Source organism: Psammomys obesus, unplaced genomic scaffold (genome assembly GCF_907164565.1).
Source record: "Psammomys obesus unplaced genomic scaffold, mPsaObe1.curated_primary_1811, whole genome shotgun sequence".
Classification (NCBI taxonomy): Eukaryota; Metazoa; Chordata; class Mammalia; order Rodentia; family Muridae; genus Psammomys; species Psammomys obesus.
The window spans coordinates 299440-320064 of record NW_026595981.1 but is presented as its reverse complement, the minus strand read 5'-3'; the positions used below and the strand labels follow the sequence as shown (position 1 = coordinate 320064).

Sequence of the window (20625 nt, the reverse complement as noted above, 5' to 3'; positions counted from 1 at the left end):
CCCCCCCCCCCCCCCGTTTTCATACCAGGCACCTGCACGTCAGATATTTACATTGTGATTCATCACAGTAGCAACATTGCAGTTAGGAAGTGGCAACACAATAACTTTATGGTTGGGGCCACTGCAATGTGAGGGACTGTATTAACGGGCTGCAGCCTCAGGAAGGTTGAGAGCCACCGCTCTACGTGATGCTGCAAATCAATACTTCTTTCCTTTTTACGCCTGCATACTATTCCACTGCAGCCATATGTCACATTTTGTTTGCTCATTACCTGGGTGGACTTTTGGAGCTTTTACCTTTCTGCGAGCGTGAAAAGCGCCACGGTGAACACTTGTGAACAAAAAAATTTGTGTACCTGTTTTTAGTTCTTCGGGGGCATACACATTGTAATAGAATTTCCAGGTCAGGCGACGTCTGTATGTTTAATTTTTCTTTGTTTTTTTTTTTTAATTGAAGTAGATGTTTTCATATAATAATTTTTCTTTCTTGCGATGAGGACTCACTGTAGGGTCCTAGTGGGCCTGACACTTGCCGTGTAGACCTTATTAACCTTATACTCACAGAATTCCTCCTGCCCCTACCTCCTGAATGCTGGCATTGAAGGCCTGAGCTATTTACTCAGCTCCATGTTTAATTTTTTTTGAAGAATTAAAAGTTATTTCCCCTCCTTCATTCTTTGATTTTGGCCACCTGAGCAACATGAGCTGAGTCTTATTGTGATTTCTCTCTGGTTCTCACGGTTAATGATACAGGGCGCTTTCTCCTGTGCTTTCTGCCCATCTGTGTCTCTTCTCAGGGGTGTGTCTGGACACATCTATTTGTGCTTTTTTCCATATGTGTATGTGGTGTTTGTCCATGTTCATGTGTGTACACAGGCTTTGGAGGTCCAGTATCTTCCTTAACTGCTCTCCACTTTGTATATTGACGAAGGGTTTTCCACTGACCTCAGAGTTCACTGTTTCAGTTCGACTGTCTTGCTCCCCCGACCCCCTGTCTCTGGCTCCTGTGTCTCCACTCCCACTGGCCGTTCAGGTTGGTTCTGAGGTCCAAAGTGTGGACCTTACACTTGTAGAGCAAACCTTTTGTCTGCTGAACCATCTCCCTTACCCCACATTTGCTTTTCTAAGTTTCGGTTTTTTGAGACAGAGTTTCTGTATGTAGCCTTAGCTGTCCTGGACTCACTTGTAGACCAAGCTGGCCTCGAATTTACAGAGATCCGCCTGCCTCTGCCTCCCTGAGCCTGGGATTAAAGGCGTGTTCCACCACTCCTGATTCACGTTTGCTATTTTTAAATGGAACTATTTGTCTTTTTTATTATTGGGTTGTTAGCCTTCTTTACATATTCTATGTACAGTCTCTTATCAGAAACATGGCTTGCAAACAAAGCCTCTTAGTCTGTGGGCTGTATTTCCACAGTGATCATGAGGATTAGTATTCATTCTTATTTAAATATTTGGTAGAATGTACAGTTGAAGCCATCTGGCCCTGGGCCTTTATTTGTGGGTAATTTAAAAAATCACTATTTGTTATGATTTTTTTTTTTTTTAGACTTTCTGTTTCTTTCTGAGTCAGTTTTCATAGTTTGTGGCTTCCTGTGAATTTGCCCATTTCATGTAAGTTATTTAATTTGACGGTACATAACTGTATACAGCTTTCGCATTTTTATTCTATGGATATAGCTTAGTGTAAGCATACTTTCTAATCGGCATTGAAGCTGTTTTGTTTTTTACTGTTATAATCAAGTGATGGGCACTTTATGAGTGCTTGGCACAGGGTGCAGGCATGAGGACATTGGTAGGCCGTAGCTGCTGGGTCAGGAGTCTAAGTAAACGCTGCTCTTTCTGTCCTCTTGTCCCTTGTCTTTGTTGGTCTGTGTAAGTCCTGGGGTCCGAGGTTGAAGGAACGCTGTGTGGTGTGTGCGTAAAGCGAGTGGAAAGGCCAGGTTTGGAGTCTGGGTGCTGGGTGTGGGCGCCCTAGGACCACTCCTGGGCATACTATGTCAGGTTTCAGATTGCACATTCCAGATTGAGATAGGTTGCAGAGTTTCTGCCTCGTTAGGAGTCTTGACAGATCATTGGCATCTGAAGCAGGAATGAGTCCCCAGAAGTCCTTCCCATTGGTTGTTCCCTTCTGAAAGTCCTGAAGGGCAGGGGCCCAGGCTCCACCAGCTCACTGATGCCTGCAGAGCTGGTGCCTGAAGAAGTGATAAGGGCGTGTGTGCTCTCCCTCATTACTGTTACTTTTCCCTCATGTGGGGACTTCCAGATGCCAGGGTTCAGATGTGGGCGCTAATGTTGGGGTGGTAAAGTGGGGTACTTCTGAGGGACGCCTGTGTGCCATGGCCTTAGCAGTCTTGCCAGCTTCCTTGTTCCTTTGTTCTCCCTGGAGTTTACACAGGTGATACCAAAGTAGGTTAAAGGTCCGGACCAATGCTGTTGGAACATTTAAAACTAATTTATTCTTGGACCTGGAGGCCCAGTCAAGTAGGCGAAGCTTCACCAACTTGTTCTAGGTCTCAAAGCTGTGCCTCAGGGGCTGGGACGCAGGAGCACACCAGGCCCAGGCTGGGGCAGCTGTGTACTTACTGGGTCTCTGTCAGGTGCTGCCTGAGTGTGGTTTTACAGGAGACAGAAAAAGCCACGGCGTCACAGGTGTTGGCCATGTTAGGTCCTCTGTTGGCTGGAAACATCCCAGATACCAATCCTGCTGGAGCCTGAGTCTTCTCAGGCATTTTGGGGAACCTGGATTTTCTCTAGCAAACCACATGACCCCCTCCTGGGAGGGGCTGCACCCTCTAGGACTGCTTGTCAGCCAGGGCCTGCTTTATCTCTTCTTTGATTGCATGGAGTGTTCTGGTCCTGCAGGCTTGCAAAGACAAAAACCACATTATCATCACTCTTGACCCAAATGAGTCTTGTCCCTGGGGCAGGAAGGCTGAGTTTCCAAAGGGTTGATAAAGGGGAGGCATTCTCAGCAGCCCCTCCTACTGACCCCCCCCCTTATATCTTTCAGTCTGCGGAGTTCTTCGAGATGCTGGAGAAAATGCAGGTGAGTACCCCAAAGGCTCAGCAGCCTCAGGTGTGGAGGCTGCAGGGTTGTGGGTCTCAGTACCAGGAAGTGCCTGGGGGGGGCGCCCAGCAACTTGACCATTGCAGTTGCATGAGTGGCACTGAGTTCCTGTGTAGACCCCTGCCTGGGGACAGAGGGCCACCCCAGTATACATTAACCCTTGGCATGTAGGGAAAGCTCAGCAAAGCCAGTGATTCTGGAAAGAGCAAGCCCCATCTAAGGGAGTTATGTGGAGCATGGGAGGCAGAGCCACAAGGGAGATGCAGCTGAGTTCAGGCCCCACATCTGCCAACAACCTGCTTGCCATTTCCAAATCACTCAAAACAATAAGAATAAAAATACCCATTGATATAGGTTTGGAGATGAAATGAGATCCTATGTGTAAATGCCTGGAGGGCACCACATGAGAGCCAATGTTTGAAGGGGAGGTGAGGGCTGTGAAACCACAGTCTGTGTCTAAAGATCCTGCCCTGTGGGTTAAGTGGATAATACAACGGTACTGAACATGTATAGACATTGTCTTTGCCAGCCTTCCCTGACGAGGCAGCGACACTGTTTACTCGATGTTTATACCTTATGTCTGGAATTGTAAGTCACCCAGTGATGGCTTGAAGGGCACAGCGGAATGTATGCAGGTTCTGCGCAAACCCTGTGCTACTGAACAGAGGGAAGTGAATGCCAGGAGTGTTCCTATCCATGTGCCCCCGGAGCCAGAGTCCCCCACCCCAGATCAGGGCTCCACACTGGTGTCGGCTGAGACCAGGCCTTAGTTGGCAGGATTGTGATGGAGCAGCTGATAGCGCTGTACGTATTTCAAGTGCGTGTCTGGGATCGTAGGTTGACAGGGGCTGTTTTATCTTTATGAGGCTTTCAGAGCTACAAGCCTCACTGCTCTCCTGCCCCCATGTCACAGGGGATAACACCCAGCACGGGCACTGGACAGCATGGTGCTTGTTTCTACTCTAGAGGAGGAAGAGTCTGGTTTACTTCCTTCTCCTTTTTTATATTCTTATTTCAGAGGGAGGTTTGAATAAGGGGCTGCAATTCTGGGAGGGGGCGCAGAGAACGGGTCCAGGGTATCCCTGTTATGCAGCGCAGAGGATGCTGCCAGGTCCCCCTGAGGGTGGGGAAGGAAAGGGTGTATGTTAAGGGAGAGTCATTGCTGATAGTTGCGCCATTACCACGAATAAATTGTTCAGTTCTCCTCTGCGCCCAGCAGTTTGTGGACTGCAAACTCGTTTTTTCACATTTACGGGAACTCATAATCTAGCTTCGGGAAGAAGCCATGTGCAGCAGAGTAGAGGAAGACAGGGTATCATTAAATACTCAACAGCAGAGGAAAGCTGGGGTATTTCCCTGCTGGCCTATGAGAGCGAAGCTCACTGGGGGGACTGTGGCTCCCTCAGCCCACCCACCCTCACCTGCAGCTGGCGTCCCTGCCCCCCTCACAGAACCCAGCCCTGTGGAGTCTCGAACTGTTCTGTTTGTCTGGGTGTGTCTCCCCAGCTCTCCCGGGAGCCTCTCTAGGGCCTTGTTTTCCATCTCTCGTTATCTCAGAGACAGCGATGCCCATCGTGGCTTGGTCGCTGCACGTGGGTAGAGACGGTGGGAAGCGGAATTGTGGTGTGTCAACCTCCCCCATGTGTGCTCTGGGCACTGGCCCCAGCAGCCTCAGGCCCCGGCAGCTGCCTGTACATCTAGGGAGCCGGCAGGGAAAGAATGCTGCACTAAGTGGCTGGACTCAGCCCTCAGCCGTGGGTGTCAGCCCTCTTCATCTTGCCATTGTGGAAACTGAGTCTTGGAGCAGTTATGTGGTTGGGTCACGTTGCTAGCTCTGAAGCACTGGAACTAGGATCCTGGAACCCTGATCTCAGCCCAGTCTGGGACTTTGAAGTCAGGGACCTCTGGGGGCCCGTACGTCTGAACTTGATGCTCTCTAGCTGAGTGCCCTAGGGGAAGTCATTTCCCCCCTGAACTTCCATTTCTTCTTGGAGGCAGGGAGAAAGGAACACGAAGATAGTACCTACTGCAGAGGGTAATACCTGGAGGAGGGAGGGCCTGGCTGTGGATTCAGCCCCCTGGTAAGGTGGGAGTAGCGTGGCAGTGAGGTTGGGGGAGGTTCTCACTCCTGCCCTGGGGACTGTTCCCAGACAGGGATGACTAAGGCAGGACCAACAGAACAAACTCCTGACATCACTCCCTCGCCTACCCACCCAGTGCCAACCTGGACAGGGTCTGTGGGCCCACCCAGGTAGTTTTCTGCCGGTGTGTGGGAAGCACCTGTCAGTGGGAGGGGCCTTCCCACGCCCTCTTGAACAATCCTTGGGGGATGACTCAGTCCAGCAGTGAAGAGAAACTGAATCCAGTTCCACCTGGTTAGCAGGAGCCCTGCCATCCAGGGAGCAGGGTGTGTGGTTCTGTGCCCAGCTCCCGATGCTCTTCAGACGCCCTCAGTTCAGACTCTCACCTGTTGCATTCAGCCTTGGGATGCTCTGTGTTCCCTTCCCTGTTGCTCAATCCAGTTAAATCAGAACCTGAACAGAGTCTGTTGGACAAGGGGCTACTATTCCCGGAGGTGAATTTCCAACAACTGCAGGCAAAGTCCTTTAATCCAGCCCTGGTCATTGAATGTGGATGGGGTGAGGTCTAATCCTCATTCTACAAATGCAGCCAGGGATGCTTCCTAGGTTAAAATAGGAAGCACCTAGCAGAACAAAAACCTGAAGGACCATGCTTCCTGCCTGTCAGTCAAATACCCTTCCTCCAGGAAAGAGGTGGAGCTAGAAGGCAGGAGGACCAGTGTGCTGGCTCTGATGTTTTCAGATGTGGGAGCTCATCTCCCCCACTCATGGTTCTATGAGCTCCAGGAAGTTATTTAGGCACAGAGAGGAAAATACTACCTGCCTATACTAATTCTACCCATGCCATTTACTGTATAATCACTATCAAACTTTAACCTGCGCTCTGGCAGAAGACGCTGCCACCATTCCCACTTGACAAGTGAGAACAGGAGTCACGCAGAGGAATCTGTAACTTGTTCCAGGTCTAGGAAGTGGCAGTGTTGGGACTTGAACATGGTGACCTGACTCAAGCCTATTTGTCCTCTTAACTGCCCCCCGCCCCAGCCTCACCTGGGGTGGCACTGGGGCTGGCAACTGTGAAGTGCGGGAGATGAGAGGCTGCAGTGCCTCCCAGCCGGCTAAGTGTCCAGGCCCTACCCACGAGCAGTGACCTATGCTTATGTGGCTCCTCTCTTCCTTGTTTCCACAGGGGATCAAGCTTGAAGAGCAGAGGCCAGGACCCCAGAAGAACAAGGTGGGAGAGGCGGTTGAGGTAGAGTGGCCAAATGGGCCCTGTGAGGAGCCAGTGTAGAGGGAGGGCAGAACGATCAGTGAGTGCGTCAGACTCTTCTCGAATGCCCACCAACCCTGCTTTGCACCAGGAGCCAGTTAAGGACGGCGGCCTTGTTAGGGTTGTGTCTGGTGGGCAGCAAGCGGCCCCTGCCTTGGTTTCTTAAGGCTGCTTCCAAGCAGCCTGGTGGAGACCGTGTGAGACCGAAGGACTGAAGGCTTGGTTTGACCCCTTCCCGGTTTCTCTATGCACCTACACAATGTTGAGGGTCGTCAGGCTCTGGACTCTGATGGGCCACCAGGTGTTAGCTTCCGGTTCTGTCCCTGAGGCCCAGTCACTTGAAAGAGATTGCAGGGAGTAGCCAAGGATGACCTCAATCTCTTGATCCTCCTGCCTCTACCTCTAGAGGGCGGGGATTATGTGCCAAGTTCCCCAGCTGTCTTTCTGTTTTAGCCCCCTAGGAAGACAAGCTAGACATTGAGGGTGACCAGGTCATCTGTTTTGTGTGCTATGTCTTTGGGTGGCTGGGTTTGCATTCAGGTCTATTTATTTGGAGCTGAGTTTAATGAGCCTGGGATGCTGAGTCCTTGGCGTTGCCACTAGAAGGCTCTCTGACTCTGCTTCCCTTGAAGTGCCCTCCCAACCCCTGCCAACACATCCCTTCACAGACATGGCTGAGGAACATGGAAACAGTGGTTGGACTCTCATGGCGGTCTGTGGAACTAATGGCCGTGTCCTGTGCTTTGTCTTTCAGGATGACTATATCCCATATCCCAGCATTGAAGAGGTAGGAGCTCCCTCACTGCACTTCAACCTGTGCTGGGCTCCCTTCCTGAGGAGCTCATGGCCTTTCCCAGCCCTGCATGGGAGAGGGGATCTTGGGCCTAAGACTTGAGGGCCCTTCCTGCCTTTACCTCTGTGTCGGAAGCTTTTCTGAGGTTTAACTTGGGGGTCCCAGGTAGTGCTTGCAAAACTCTGAGTCCCAGGGAAGCTGGAGACGCCATGGGGCATTGTGTTACTTCTTGGCCTCAGACACACACCTCCCTTTCAGAACGGTTCAGATGTGGGTGTGGTCCCTCCCAGCTACAGTTCAGGGTATGCTTCAGGGCAAGAACTTCCCTCTGTCCCCAGGTTGTGGAGAAGGGAGGCCCATACCCTCTCATCATCCTGCCCCAGTTTGGGGGTTACTGGATTGAAGACCCAGAGAATGTGGGTACCCCAACGTCACTGGGCAGCAGCGTTTATGAGGAGGAAGAAGATGACAGCCTGAGTCCCAACACATTCGGTTACAAGCTCGAGTGCAGGGGTGAAGCCAGGGCCTACAGAAGGCACTTTCTGGGCAAGGTGAGCCCGGGGACCTGCCCAGAGGGGCCCTGCTGAGGCGAGGGAGTCGTGGGTCTCTGCTCCACAGCTCCTCTGTCTTCTCTCTCCAAGTTCTGAGCTACTCACTGCCTACCTCTGTCTCACATAGAGTCTTGGGAATGTTCTAGAGTCCCCGTGAGGGGTCCTTTTGGGGGCTTCCTTCAGCAAGTGTTTCATGAGGTAATGAAATAGATAGAGGAGGAGATAGAGTTTAAACTGCTCAGGGGTAAAATACGCCCTCCTTGCTCAGATGACTCTGTTTTCATTTGCCCATCTCTCAGACTCTTTCAGGGTGGCCTTCTGAGCACAGAGATTGGATGGTGTCCCCTGAGAATGATTATTTAACTATGGCAAAGTTACATTTCCTTAAATACATTCTCGTCTTTCTGACTTGATTATTTCCCACAGCCCCGAGGCAAGCTTCTGGGAATCTCTAGCCTAAGAAAGCATTGCTGCTCATCTGAAAGAGGCTATCTCAAACTTCACTGAGCCTCAGGGGGTGTTGTTTAAAGTGCAGGTCCATGGCCTCACTGTGAGCTTAGTGGGCCTGGGAGGTGGGCTCCAGGAAGCCAGGAAGAGCCCTCCCCCATGAAGAGGGACTCTCATTCTTCTTGGGGGCCTCCTAGCTTCCTTCCATGGCCTGAATTGCTTAGGCTGCCCTCTGGGTGAGGAAGTTGTGAAGAGGATTTGAAAGTCCAGTCAGATGTGGAGTTGAGCCTGGCTCTGTCAGCCTCTGGTTGTAGATTGGAAAGGGGATGGTAACATTGTCTCCTCTACAAAGCTGTGTTTAGGATTAAAGAGGATAATGTGGCCGGGCGGTGGTGGGAGTCTACGCTTTAACTCCAGCGCTTGGGAGGCAGGGACTGGTGGACTTTTTGAGTTGAAGGTCAGCCTAGTGTACAGCGTGAGTTAAGTTACAGGACAGACAAACTTTGTCTCAACCCCCCCCCCCCAAAAAAAAAAAAAAAAAAAAAAAGAGGGCAGTGGGTCCTAAGGCCATGGGATGGTGCCTGGCACTTCCCAAGACTTGGTGGTTGATAAATATTAATGCCATCCTTAATCACTGTTGCCATTAGCACCCTCTTCGCCATCACCGTTACCATCATCACTGCTGCAGCATCGGCTTCCAGCTTCCCCCTCTTCCTCCTTTCTGTGGGACTTCCTCCGGGTGAAGGTGGCGGTATGGGGGCCGTGTCTGCAGGCTCACACCCTGTTTCTATTCCTAGGATCATCTAAACTTTTACTGTACTGGCAGCAGCCTGGGGAACTTGATCCTGTCCATCAAATGTGAGGAAGCTGAGGGCATTGAGTACCTTCGGATCATCCTCAGGTGGGGCTGCAACACCGCCAGAGACCTCACCTCTCCCAGGCAGAGCTGGCGTTAGGCACGTGTGGGAGGGCAGAAATACCAGATAGACCAGTCCTGACCTGGTTGTACAGGGGGGCAGTGTGACCCAGGTGTTCCTGCCAGCCGCCTGAGCCCCAGGGTCTCCTAGGCCAGAACTTCTGCAACTTTCCTTGGAAGGAGCTGTGACTCTGAGGAGATGGAGGACAAAGTTGAGATGGCTCAGTGTGGCGTGTCAAGGTGGGACATGGCGCTATGTTCTGGGAGAGAGTTGTCCAGATTGCTGCCCCTGCTAGCCACCTAGATGGGAAGGTTGTGTGTGCTGGAGTGATGGCCACAGCAGGAACACGAACCCAGAGTCCTTCTCCCTGAGTCATGACCTCCTCAAGCAAGGGAACTAGAACTGCTTTCAATTTGGTTCAACTAACAGGGTTTGCTAAGTTCCCTCAAACCAGAAACTGTGATGGGCGCTGGGGACAATCCTGACTGAGTTGGTCCCTGCTCCCCAAAGGCTTATAGTCTCACAAGAGAGAGACAGAATTTTAATGTATAGCACAGGTGTTATTCTAGTCATTAGCATAGGATGCTATAGGAGCCTGAATGAATCTGTGCGTGGTGGGGTCAGGCGTGGTGAGGTCAGGAAAACCTGTGTTGAGTATAACCAGAAACACTTGCAAGTATTTGCAGAGGAACAACTTTCTCTTGTGTGTGTGTCGGTGTGCATGTGTGTGCACGCATGGTCGGTGTTGGTGTCTTCCTGTGTTTCTTGGCAGCTTAGTTGTAGAGACAGAATCTGGGGCTCTCCAGTTCATCAGGACTCGCTGACCTGTGAGGCACAGGGGTCCTCCTGCCTCTGCCTCCCTGACGCTGGGCTTGCAGGCACACACCACCATGCCTAGCTCTTTGTGTGGGTGCTGGGAATCTGAAGTTAACTCCGAATTGCTTGAGTGGCAAGCACTTTACAGACTGAGCTATCTCCTCAGCCCCAGGATTAACATTTTTTTTTCTGCCGAAATTTTAAGCTCTCACTATGGGAGCCTATAAGGACGTGTATAGTGCTGCTTTGGGATGAGGTGTTTGAGGAAGTGGTCAGCATCTGCCCAGCTTTGGTTTGCTGGCAAGTGAGCTCCAGGGGCTAGACAGGTGAGGTGGGTGCTTTGCCAACTGAGCAGGACCTGATTTACTTCTTATCTCAAAAGGAAGCTGTTGTCTTTGCAAGGCTTGACCTGGGTGGACAACAAATTTGCAAGGCACGGAAGAGTCAGTTAAAAAGTTTTGCAAGTGGGTGGTTCTGAGATCCCTGTCTCTCAATAGGACCTCCACTTAGGTGAGCCTCTGCTAAATACAGTTCTAAAGAAAACCATATCACTTGAGATTTCTGAGGTGACAGCTGATCATAGGGACCTTTTAATTTTTCTTTCCTGACTTTTTCTGACGCAGGCTCAGAATCCTGACGAGGTTCAGGATGGGTTAGACCTTACTGTGTAGTCAAGACTAGCTCCCAACTCACAGTCCTCCTGCCTCAGCCTCCTGAGTGCTGAGGTTGAAGGTGCACAGCAGTTGCCTGGCTCCCCAAAGCTTTGTTTTCTCGTACTATATGCCATATATCTTGGCTAGAAAAAGGTGTTAGGAACACAGCGCACATTTTGACATATATAATTTTTTAAGGTTTTAACCTATGGGATAGTTAGGACTAAAATGTAGGTGACATTGAGTTGAAACTTGAGTCTTCTTCCTCAGAGAGCAATGGATTGAAATAGATGTAATTAGAAACTGTGTTGGGCCTGGTGTCTCATGCCTGCAATCACAGCACTTCACAGAGCAAGAGTTTGAGGCTGTTCTGGGCTACATAGTGAGTCTCGAGAGGAGATTCTGGAAGAATCTGGTGCTCTTTTGGGATGAATAGCCAGACATCTTTCTCCATAGAATTATTTTTGTTTTAAGCCTGTAGCATTTGAAGCTAGTGCCCCCAGGAACCCAGGAAACACAAATGGCTGTCTCACAGAAAGCCAGCATGGAAAAAGGCAATGAGAAGCTGCACACTAGCCAGGAAGCCGGACAGCCGCAGCGTGGACCTGGACTAATTGCCAGGCCAGCTGGAAACCGGGCAGGAAAAATTGGCTCCATGGCTGCACAGCTTCACCGGACACAAAAAAGGACTTACGCAGAGATGATGATATTCTCTTTCTGCCAGTGACTACTGACCCAGTGTTAGACCTCTGGATTATTTTATTTGGTGTCCCAAATTCATAGCAACCAGCTCTCCAGCCCAAAGTGTGAGCCGAGTATGCCAGCAGCCTGTGTGTGTCTCGGGACTGCCCACCGGTCACAGGCATCTCTTTTTGTAAGGACCACAATTTCTTTGCTGTGAACTCTGTCCATAAGCCTTATGGGGGTTTTTGTTGTTGTTGTTGTTTTAATTAGACAGTGGCTTGACATGTCTATTGTAGAGGTCCTGCAAGTAGTCCTGACAGCAGGTGTATTGATCAGCTTTTGAACCATGGAGTAAGTCTAAAGCCTAAGTGGGTTTCAGAGTGCAAGCACTCTGCTGGGCGCATTCACTTAAATTTTGGCCATGAAACTAGGAAATTCAGAGCAAAATAATGCTTTTGAAAATTCACTTAACCATTTAGAAATAATCTCAATAAATTTCTAAGTAATTTTCAGGCCAGAGAGGAAGTCAGAGCCAGAAAGTAATGGACTATCTGTAAAATAATGTCACTTAGGGGTGAGATAGCTTAGCGGTTAACAGCACTGGCTGTTCTTCAAGAGGACCCAGGTTCAATTCTCAGCACCCACAAGGTGGCTTACAACTGTCTGTAACTCTAGTTCTAGGGCTCCTCACACCCCTTTTGGCCTCCATGAATACTAGGCATGCATATGGCACATGGACAGTCATACACGCAAGCAAAACACCCAGACATATTTTTTAAAAAGAAATGCCATTTATAATATTGTGATGTAAGCTGTATTCAAAGCCATCGTTAGAAGGAAATATACTGCTTTACCCAGATTTTTTGCTGAATGAAAAAAATGATATTTGCAGGTTGCCAGTGCTGTTAATGACTAATCAGTACTTCAGTTTCCTCGTGTGTGAGGAAATTATTAAAATAATTGAGTACTCACATGCCCTAGTGAGTCTGGGCCCCACATTTTATAGCCTCTTGATAATGACAGCTGGCCACACTATTATCTAAAGAAGCAAGAGGAAGGGATAAACAAAGATTAATGTGGAAAAAAAAAGAATGAAAAGAACTTAAGACTTGGTTATCAAATCACAACATCTATCAGGGAAAGCAAAACAAATAAATGAATATCCAGTCAAATAGTCAAATTCAGAGACAAAGAAGCCAGGTATGGTAGTACATACCTGTTATCCCAGCATTTGGGAGGTAGAGTCAGAAAAACCAGGAGTTCAACGTTATTCTTGTTCTAAATTGTGAGCTTGAGAACTGGCTGGGATACCTGAGACTGTATTTCACTCCCCATACAGATAAAAATAAGCAAAATATACATACAGAGAGAAAGTATAAAAATATTTCAGTGAAGATAATATGTGCAAAAATGTATCTAGATTGACAAAAGGAAACAAAGTAAAGCAAAAAGATACATAGTTGGGGGTGGAGACACGGGTTAATGGCTAAGAGGAACCGGCTGCTTTTCCGGAGGATATGGGATTCCCAGCACCCATGTTGCAGCTTGAAGCCATCCATAACTCCAGTGTCCTCTTCTGGCCTCCACAGGCACTTCATACATGCGGCGCCCATACAGACATGCTGGCAAACCTCACACATGAAATAAAGATAAGCATCTTGAAAATAATACATAGTTACAGATGTGAGATTAAGTAGTTACTCATGAGTGTGTGTCCAACATATACCATTAAACTGAAAACTCCACTGGAAACAGATACCCTTCTGGGGAAGAATGTATTGCCAATTTGAACTCAAGATGAGCTTGGACACCCAAATGCACCAACAAGGTGGAGTAAACGAGAAAAGTTCCCAGAGAACTCTCTCTCCAAATGTTCCTGGCTCCAGCAGATTTTACAGGTAGATATTTTAAACTTTGAAGGACCAGATTAAACTGTTTAAGAAAACATAAAAATATGGGATGCTTCTCAGCTAACTTGTTAATGCTTAAAAAATCCTTGTAAAAATCAGGCAAGCGAATGCCAGTTCGTAAAAAGAAAAAGAAAAAAAATAGGGTCCAATATTTATGAATACAGAAGAATGTTTTAGGAAAAGTATCAGCCTGAGAAACTCAAATCCATGAAGAAAATAAAGAATTCTTATGATAGTCAAGGAAGAATTATTTAGCAATGTAAAGAATAGTTATTGGGGGGAATGCAGTATTTATCAACATTTGTTTAATTGTCACCTCATATGTGCTGAGCGCTGGGGCTCGGCCCCATGGCCTGTGCATGCTAGGCAAGTGCTCTCTACTGAACTGCGCTCTCAGTGCCCGCCTTGAATACTTCATTCCTCTCAGTTCTACTCTCCTCCTGCGGACATGGGCTTCTCAGGGTGGCACAAAGATAGCTACTGATAATGGTTCAAAGCTCGTGGGCAATGCTTCTGAGTGTGTAAGATCAAAAGATTGTTCCAGAGAGCTAGAGGAAAGCTAGGTTATGTGTAATGTTTGGAAGTTCAGATTTTTTTTTTAATCTCCAGAGTAATAGGGTACTATAGAAGAGGGTCTTCCATGGTCAGGTATGTAGCATGAATGATCTGGTTAAGATGAGGAGAATGCCCTGGGGCTGAGGAAAGGCCACAGCAGGAGGGGGGTCGGAGGGAGCCCAGCTGAGCAGAGCTAGGTGAGCATAGGATCCAGTGGGCTTGTAGAGTGTGAATGGCTCCCCCAGAGCTGAACGGACCAGCAGCCGTGGTGGGAACTAAACCAAGGTGGCATGTACTGAGAACAGAGAAAAGTGGGTGGAAAGTTCTAAGCACATGGGAAAAACTGGCATTAAGAGACAGCCAAAATGTCAACAAATGGGAGAGGGATTTGCTGATGATGAAATGCAAATAATGGTGTGCTTTCAGAATGACTTAAACACATTTAAGACTTAAAAAGGAGGAAGAGTGAAGAGTGTCTCACAAATGGGTCAGAAACTGCTGTTCAGAGACCTGAATCAGGATCTCATGGGTAAATAAAGAGAGCAATTAGAATTACCAGAATGGAAAACAGCTGTTGACATAAATGTAAGACACAGAATATCTGGTCTGTTCAAAGAGTGAGCTGGGGGGCCGTGCCACGGAATGCACCCAGAACAGTGCAGATAACGAGATTAAGTTTAACAAAGAAAGACAAAGCTTGTGGACAACACGGGGGAAAGCCTCTGCCTTTGTCTCAGGACTTCCCGAGGGAAGAATAGACACAGGAAAATAATTACCCAGGAGTAAGAGCTGCGAATATGTGAGAGCTGGAGAAGGCTCACAGACATACCGTGGACTGTATTTTCAAAACAAGATGGTGCTGTTAGACATGTTTAAGTGAAACGACAGAAATCAAAGCTTAAAGTAATGCTATTTGAGGTTAAGGACAACCTTGGAGGTGATGGCAGCTGGATGGGCAATAGACACAGGGTTATTATCTTTGAAGTGTGGGACAGCAAACAAGAGCTATTTTAACCCACAGCTCTAGACCCAGAGAAGTTACCATTGGAGATAAAGTTAAACTGGCCAGGCGGTGGTGGCACACACCTGTAACCCCGCAGAGGCAGGCAGACCTCTGCGTTCCAGGGCAGCTTGGTCTACAAAGCACGTCCAGGACATCCAGGAAACACAGAGAAACCCTGTCTCGGAAAAACTAATTAAAAAATTAAAATTTAAGGTGTTTTCAAATGTTAAAAAAAAAAAAAAGAGCTGCATGCCTCTCAGAGTCTCTGTGGAAGGATTACTGAAGGATAAACTTTAGCCAGGAGAGAAAAGAACCAGGAAGAAGAGGTGCAATTTAAAAAGCAACAAGAAATAGGCGAATAGTATTGACGAGTTTAATTGCTGACTGAAGAAGTGATTTTTTGGCAACTTTCAAGGGAAGGTTGAATTAGTGTTTATTTATAACAAAAGGAGCAAGGCTGACGTGAGGGAGAAGTCAGTGGATGAAGCATGCAACAGAGTTCCCGAGGCTGCTGGGAAAAATGCAAACACATGTATCAGGAGATGCAGGGTCCAGAGGGATAAAAGGAATAATCAAATCAAAGACACCGAGCAGCCTGGCTCTCTTCCATTTCTGATAGCTGCGCTCTGGAGCAAAACCTGATGTGTAGCTATGTTCCTTCTCCTCTCTCTTCCCACTTGTAGTTTTCTCCCAAGCCACAGGAGGGGTCTTGCCCCTCCTCACAGTACCTGTGGTGTAGTAATTTCTGAGGCTTGGCAAGGTTTGTTCCGTGGCCACACTGAGCTGTGTGTTCTCACTTGGTCTTTGTCAGTAACAGAGAAATGATTTCAGCTCCTCCCTCCTCCCTGTTACTTTGTTTGTTTTGAATTTGTTTAAATTCAGGATAGAGTGGGGAAAGATGCTGTTTGCTGGGCTCCCTCACAGGCTTTAGCCTATGTCATAGTAGAGAGGGCAGGAGGCTGGAGAGATGGCTCGGTGTCAAGAGGACCCAGGTTCAATTCCCAGCACACACGTGGCAGCTCACAATCATCTCCTTCTGGACTCTGTGGGCACTGCATGTGTTTGGTGCACAGACTAAAGACAGGCCAAACACACACACACACACACACACACACACACACACACACACACACACACGCGGCTGAGGACTAACGGCCGTGGACACGTTCTTGGTAAGGGAGACTCAGGTTTAAAAGCGGGGCCTGGGTTGTATTGCAGCTTCCTGGTAAAGCCCTTGCCTAGCATGTGCAAAGCCAGTGGTTCAGCTCCCTGCGGGGAACAACAACAACAAAACTCCAAAGCAAACACTGGAAGTTTAGGGAGGAGCAGACAAAGCTCAGTTGAGCAGAAGAGTCTGATAAGAATCTTTCAGAAAATCATGGCTAAAACAGGATAAATTGTGAGGCCTATAAAAGATTTGAACAGTGCAATAAACAGAATCAATCTTGTGTTCTTGCTCTCAACAAAAGGGCCCACAAGGGGTGTGAAAAGGAGAATAAAAAGGTCTGTGTATTGTTAGCAAATTTAAAATAATGCCATATAGATTATGCTCCCCAAATATGGCAATTAATTTATAAGCCAACAATAAAATGCTTGAGGGGAAAATAATCTTGTATTTGGATTTTTTAAAAAGCCCTTTAAATAACTCATGGGATGAAGAGGAAATCACAAAAGAACTGACAAAATATTTAGAACAAGATGGCAATAAAAACACTACCTATCAAAGTGTGTGGGATGAAGTTAAAGCAGTGATTACACACAGATGCATTGCTGCAGATGTGTTTGTGAGAGAGAAGAAAGACTAAGTGAATAAGCATGCGGGCTGGGAAGCCAGGAAGGAGAAACTAATGGCAGAAAAGAGAAAGAAGGAGATGCTAAAGATGAGGACAAGCATGCAGGTAGAAGGCGCACAGGAAAAAGGTAAAATGGCTCCCATGGCTGAGAACAGAGAGCAGGGATAACGCAGGCGGTTGATGGGTGCAGCTGAGTTGGCGGAGTGCTTGCTTAACACGTGAGAACTGGGGTCTAGCCTCAGCACCGAGGAGTGAAGCAGAACCCCCACCTGTGCTAGGTCACGGCTATGTGGCAGGGATAGCCTGAGGTCATAACAGCTTCATGTTAATGCATGCCGTGGGCGCTTGGGTGGGAAGATGTAAACTATCCAGAATGATTCAATAAAGAGTGAGCTGGCCGAGGCGGCACACAGCTTTAATCCTGGCACTCAGAGACACAGAGGCAGCTAGGAGTTCAAGGCCAGCCTGGTCTGAGTCCAGAACAGCCAAGGCTACACAGAGAAACCCTAAACCCTGTCTCAAAAACCCAAAACAGAAGAAAAACCCCAAACAAACAAACAAACAAACATAACATAACAAAACCCCCAAACAAACAGACAAACAAAACAAAAAAACAAATATGAAAAGAGTATTCCACTAAAGAACTGTAAAGGGGCCTCTTACAAAGGGTAGCTATCCCAGAGACATCACACATACTGGAGCAAACCTTTAGTGAACTGAAAAAGGGGGAGAAAAAAAAAATCTACGTGTCACATACATCATTTCAGAAGACAGGAAGCTATCCTATGATTTTGTTTGGCTGAAATTGTACCTTGTTATGGAAACCTGGCAAGGGAGGTACATGAAGAAAAAAAAAAAAGCCAGCATTGTTCTGGAGCATAGATGTAATCTAAATAAACTACCAGTTAAATTCAGGAGAATACTGAAATTTCACTCATGGAATGAAAAGATGGCTTAACAGAGTTACAGCCCACAAGGTTAACGGATTAAAAATCATATGATGATCTAAGCAGATGCATAAAGTGTTCCGTGAAACTCAGCACTTCAATAATGTGCTAAATGAATCAGGGGACGGGCTAAATTTAGAATCTGATGTTGAATCCTTCTTAAGCAGATACCATCCATTTATATTTTGAGTAAATCCAGATTTTCAAATATTAGATTATCTTTCATGCAGGTTCATTTGCATGTCAAAATCTAAATATATCCAGAAACCGGGGACCACGTCTATGGGAAAATTAAAACAAAACAAAAAAAAAAACAAAAAACAAAAAACAAACAAACAAAAAAAAAACCCTCCTAAACCAAAGGATAATGGTGGCCTTGAAAGTGGCTAACTTGTGCTAGCTGTCTTTCCAGGTGTGACCTCAAAGTGTCTGCCACCCGGAGGCACCTTTAGTGTGATGTCCATATCCCTAAGGCTGGCTGGGGGGGCAGACCTGGTCCCAGGGAGATGGAAGCAGGACCCCTGTCTGGTGCGGCCTCAGCGGCTTCCTGCACTCAGCGGCTTCCTGCGCTCAGCCTTTTAGATGCGTGCCCTCATCTCACCTGTATCTCACACAGGTCCAAGGTGAAGACAGTGCATGAGCGAATCCCCTTGGCTGGACTGAGCAAGCTGCCCAGTGTCCCACAGATCGCCAAGGTGAGCACCAAAATTTAAGAGAAGGTTTTTTTTTTCTTTCTGTCAGCCCAGGCTGCCTCTGGGGTGGGGGGCGCAGCCTCTGCCTTTGGGAACTGGACGGCCACCTTCCTCTTTGCCTAAGGTGAGAGGTGGCTCGTAGCAGCTGCCTCCATCTGTCCTACCTGTTTCCAGCTCATCCTGGCACCTGAAGCTGCTTGGGGGAACAGCCTGCTTCACTCAGGAGACTGGAGGAGTAGGAAGGCGGGGCTAGTCATAGTTGGTGCCTCAAAGGAGGAGGGTGGTGGCCAAGTGAACTTTCACTGAGGCTGAGGGTGACCCAGATCTAGCCATTCCCAGAGGAGGGGACTGTCGGGAGGCAGAGACTCATGTCAATGCATGAGTTATCGGGAACCTGAGAGTGGAGTCAGCACAGACTCATGTCAATGCATGAGTTATCGGGAACCTGAGAGTGGAGTCAGCACAGCGGAGTCAGAAGGGAGGCTGGCTGGGCCGGATTGGCCTCGCTCTGTGAGAATAGGAATGCCAGCAGAACTGTGCCTTTGTGAGAGTTGGGGGCAGGGTCATGGCTTTTTGGCATTGCCCTACAGTCAGAATGGAAATATTTCTTAGACTTCATCTTGTGGCCCCTTCCCCCTGCACTTTATTATGTGACCCTAGAAAGGTTAGTAGATTGTCCTGGGCCCACGTTAGTGGCAGCAGAATTTGAACCCTGTGTGCTTTGCCCTTTCTGTGGGCAGAAAAACCTGTGTGTACTTTATAGACCTGGCTCTTGACCTTGTGTTTTCCTTCCTGCTCAGGCTTTCTGTGACGACGCAGTGGGGCTGAAGTTCAGCCCTGTCCTGTACCCCAAGGTGAGGAGCTCCATGTGCCTGTGGGCCAGTTGCCCCCGGCTCTTCAACTTGGCATGGCTCTGCATACCTGGGGCTTCTTGGTGGAGTGTCTTGCATCATGGAGAAGTCATGTGGGGTCTCTATGATGATCTTCTGTCTTTCTCTTTTCTTACTTACCCCTCCACAAATGGGTACCCTGGGAACCATCCCCAGTCATGCCTGGGATTCCAGCCCAGCTGAGTGGTCCCTGGCCTGCTGTGAAGGTTGGTGGGGGAGGGTAGCAACTTTGCTGTTTCTCCCCAGCTATCCTTCTCTAAGTCTAGTGTTGGGGTTGGGTATAGTCTATCTATTCTTGGGGATCCTGTCACCCTGACCTCATGGAGGTCTGGGATACAGAACTCAGAAACACACTAGGAAGTTAGAGGCCAAACCTTGGCTCCCGTTGCTCATATTACTTCAGCTCTGAGGTCCTCTAAGCCTTGATGGCCTTAGTTAATAAACCGGTGGCTCTCTGGTATTGACTCTCTTATGACTGGCCTGCTCTTAACCTCAGTTCTAGTATGGGGATGAGCACAGGGAGAAGCAATAATAACAAGACAAGCCAACAAATGCAGTCCGCAGCAATTACAGTGTGACAGTGCTTAAATCACCCGCAGTGGAGAACTGCTTGACACTGCCCATAGGGAAAGGCTCCGTGCACCAACTGCCGCTTCATAAGGTAGCAGGGCCTCTGGGAGGAAATGGGAACAGAGATGTGCTTCTGTTATGGCTTCCGCTTGACCAACAGTGCTGCAGCTGCAGCTTGCTGGCGTCATCTCTGTCCATCCCCAAGTCCCAGCTCTGCCAACCAGGAACAGCAGAGATGAAGTTTCTGGTTGGGAAGCAAGGCCTTCACCCTGCTTCGACACTCAGGACACCCTCGACCACATCTGAAGTCACTACCGCTGGGCACAGCAAAATCAGACGTGCTCCGGTGGGAGCTGAGCCGGTGGCGAGTCCTCAGCTGCACAGACCTCTCAGATGCCTCTTCGTCGTCATTTCAGCATCCACAGACACCGGCAACAGACTGCACACCAGAGAACACTTTCTGTCGTTCAGGCTCGCTACCTTTGTAGCCCAAGTTGAATTAGTGAGGTCTATCAACCAGTGAAAGCCCATCAAGAGGGCCTAACTGAACTCAGGTTTAGCAGTTCTTATCACAACCATATCCATCGGGAGGCTCCAGGACACTCATTTATAGGTCTGCCTGGGGAAGCCTCAGGGGCCTGGTGGTACCAGAAGAGCAGCTGTCCTCTTGCCATCTGTCTGAGGCTGACTGATGTCTGGCTGAGATGTGACTATGGATGAGGTGTGTGTGTGTGTGTGTGTGTGTGTGTGTGTGTGTGTGTGTGTAGTTTCACATGCACAGTTTACAATGGTCATTGGAAGGCCTCCATGGCCACTGCCTTTCCCTGTCAGGGCAGCTATCTATGGAGGACAACTTCCCAGGTGGCTAGCAGGGCTCTGAGCGGGAGAGCTGAGGGAACGCCCCTTTCCTCAGACAGCCGAGACCCTCACAGAGGTAAAGTGTATGGCAGCCTGTCACGGGCCACGTATTCCTGGTTCCTTTC

At 48.4% G+C, this 20625-nt stretch overlaps 1 protein-coding gene across 7 annotated transcripts in view; it reads left to right on the top strand.

Annotated features, from left to right (window-relative positions):
- The window catches only part of Rap1gap2 (RAP1 GTPase activating protein 2), a 211341-nt gene that overhangs the window by 151054 nt on the left and 39662 nt on the right, over positions 1-20625 (top strand). For 6 of the 7 annotated variants that reach the window (XM_055619473.1, XM_055619475.1, XM_055619476.1 and 3 more), the window contains 7 exons: positions 3014-3049; positions 6341-6385; positions 7176-7208; positions 7553-7765; positions 9010-9113; positions 18107-18185; positions 18983-19036. In XM_055619473.1, coding sequence (XP_055475448.1) covers positions 3014-3049; positions 6341-6385; positions 7176-7208; positions 7553-7765; positions 9010-9113; positions 18107-18185; positions 18983-19036 — 564 coding nt within the window. The remainder of the gene's footprint in view (positions 1-3013; positions 3050-6340; positions 6386-7175; positions 7209-7552; positions 7766-9009; positions 9114-18106; positions 18186-18982; positions 19037-20625) is intronic. The other variant, XM_055619478.1, reaches the window with a different exon arrangement.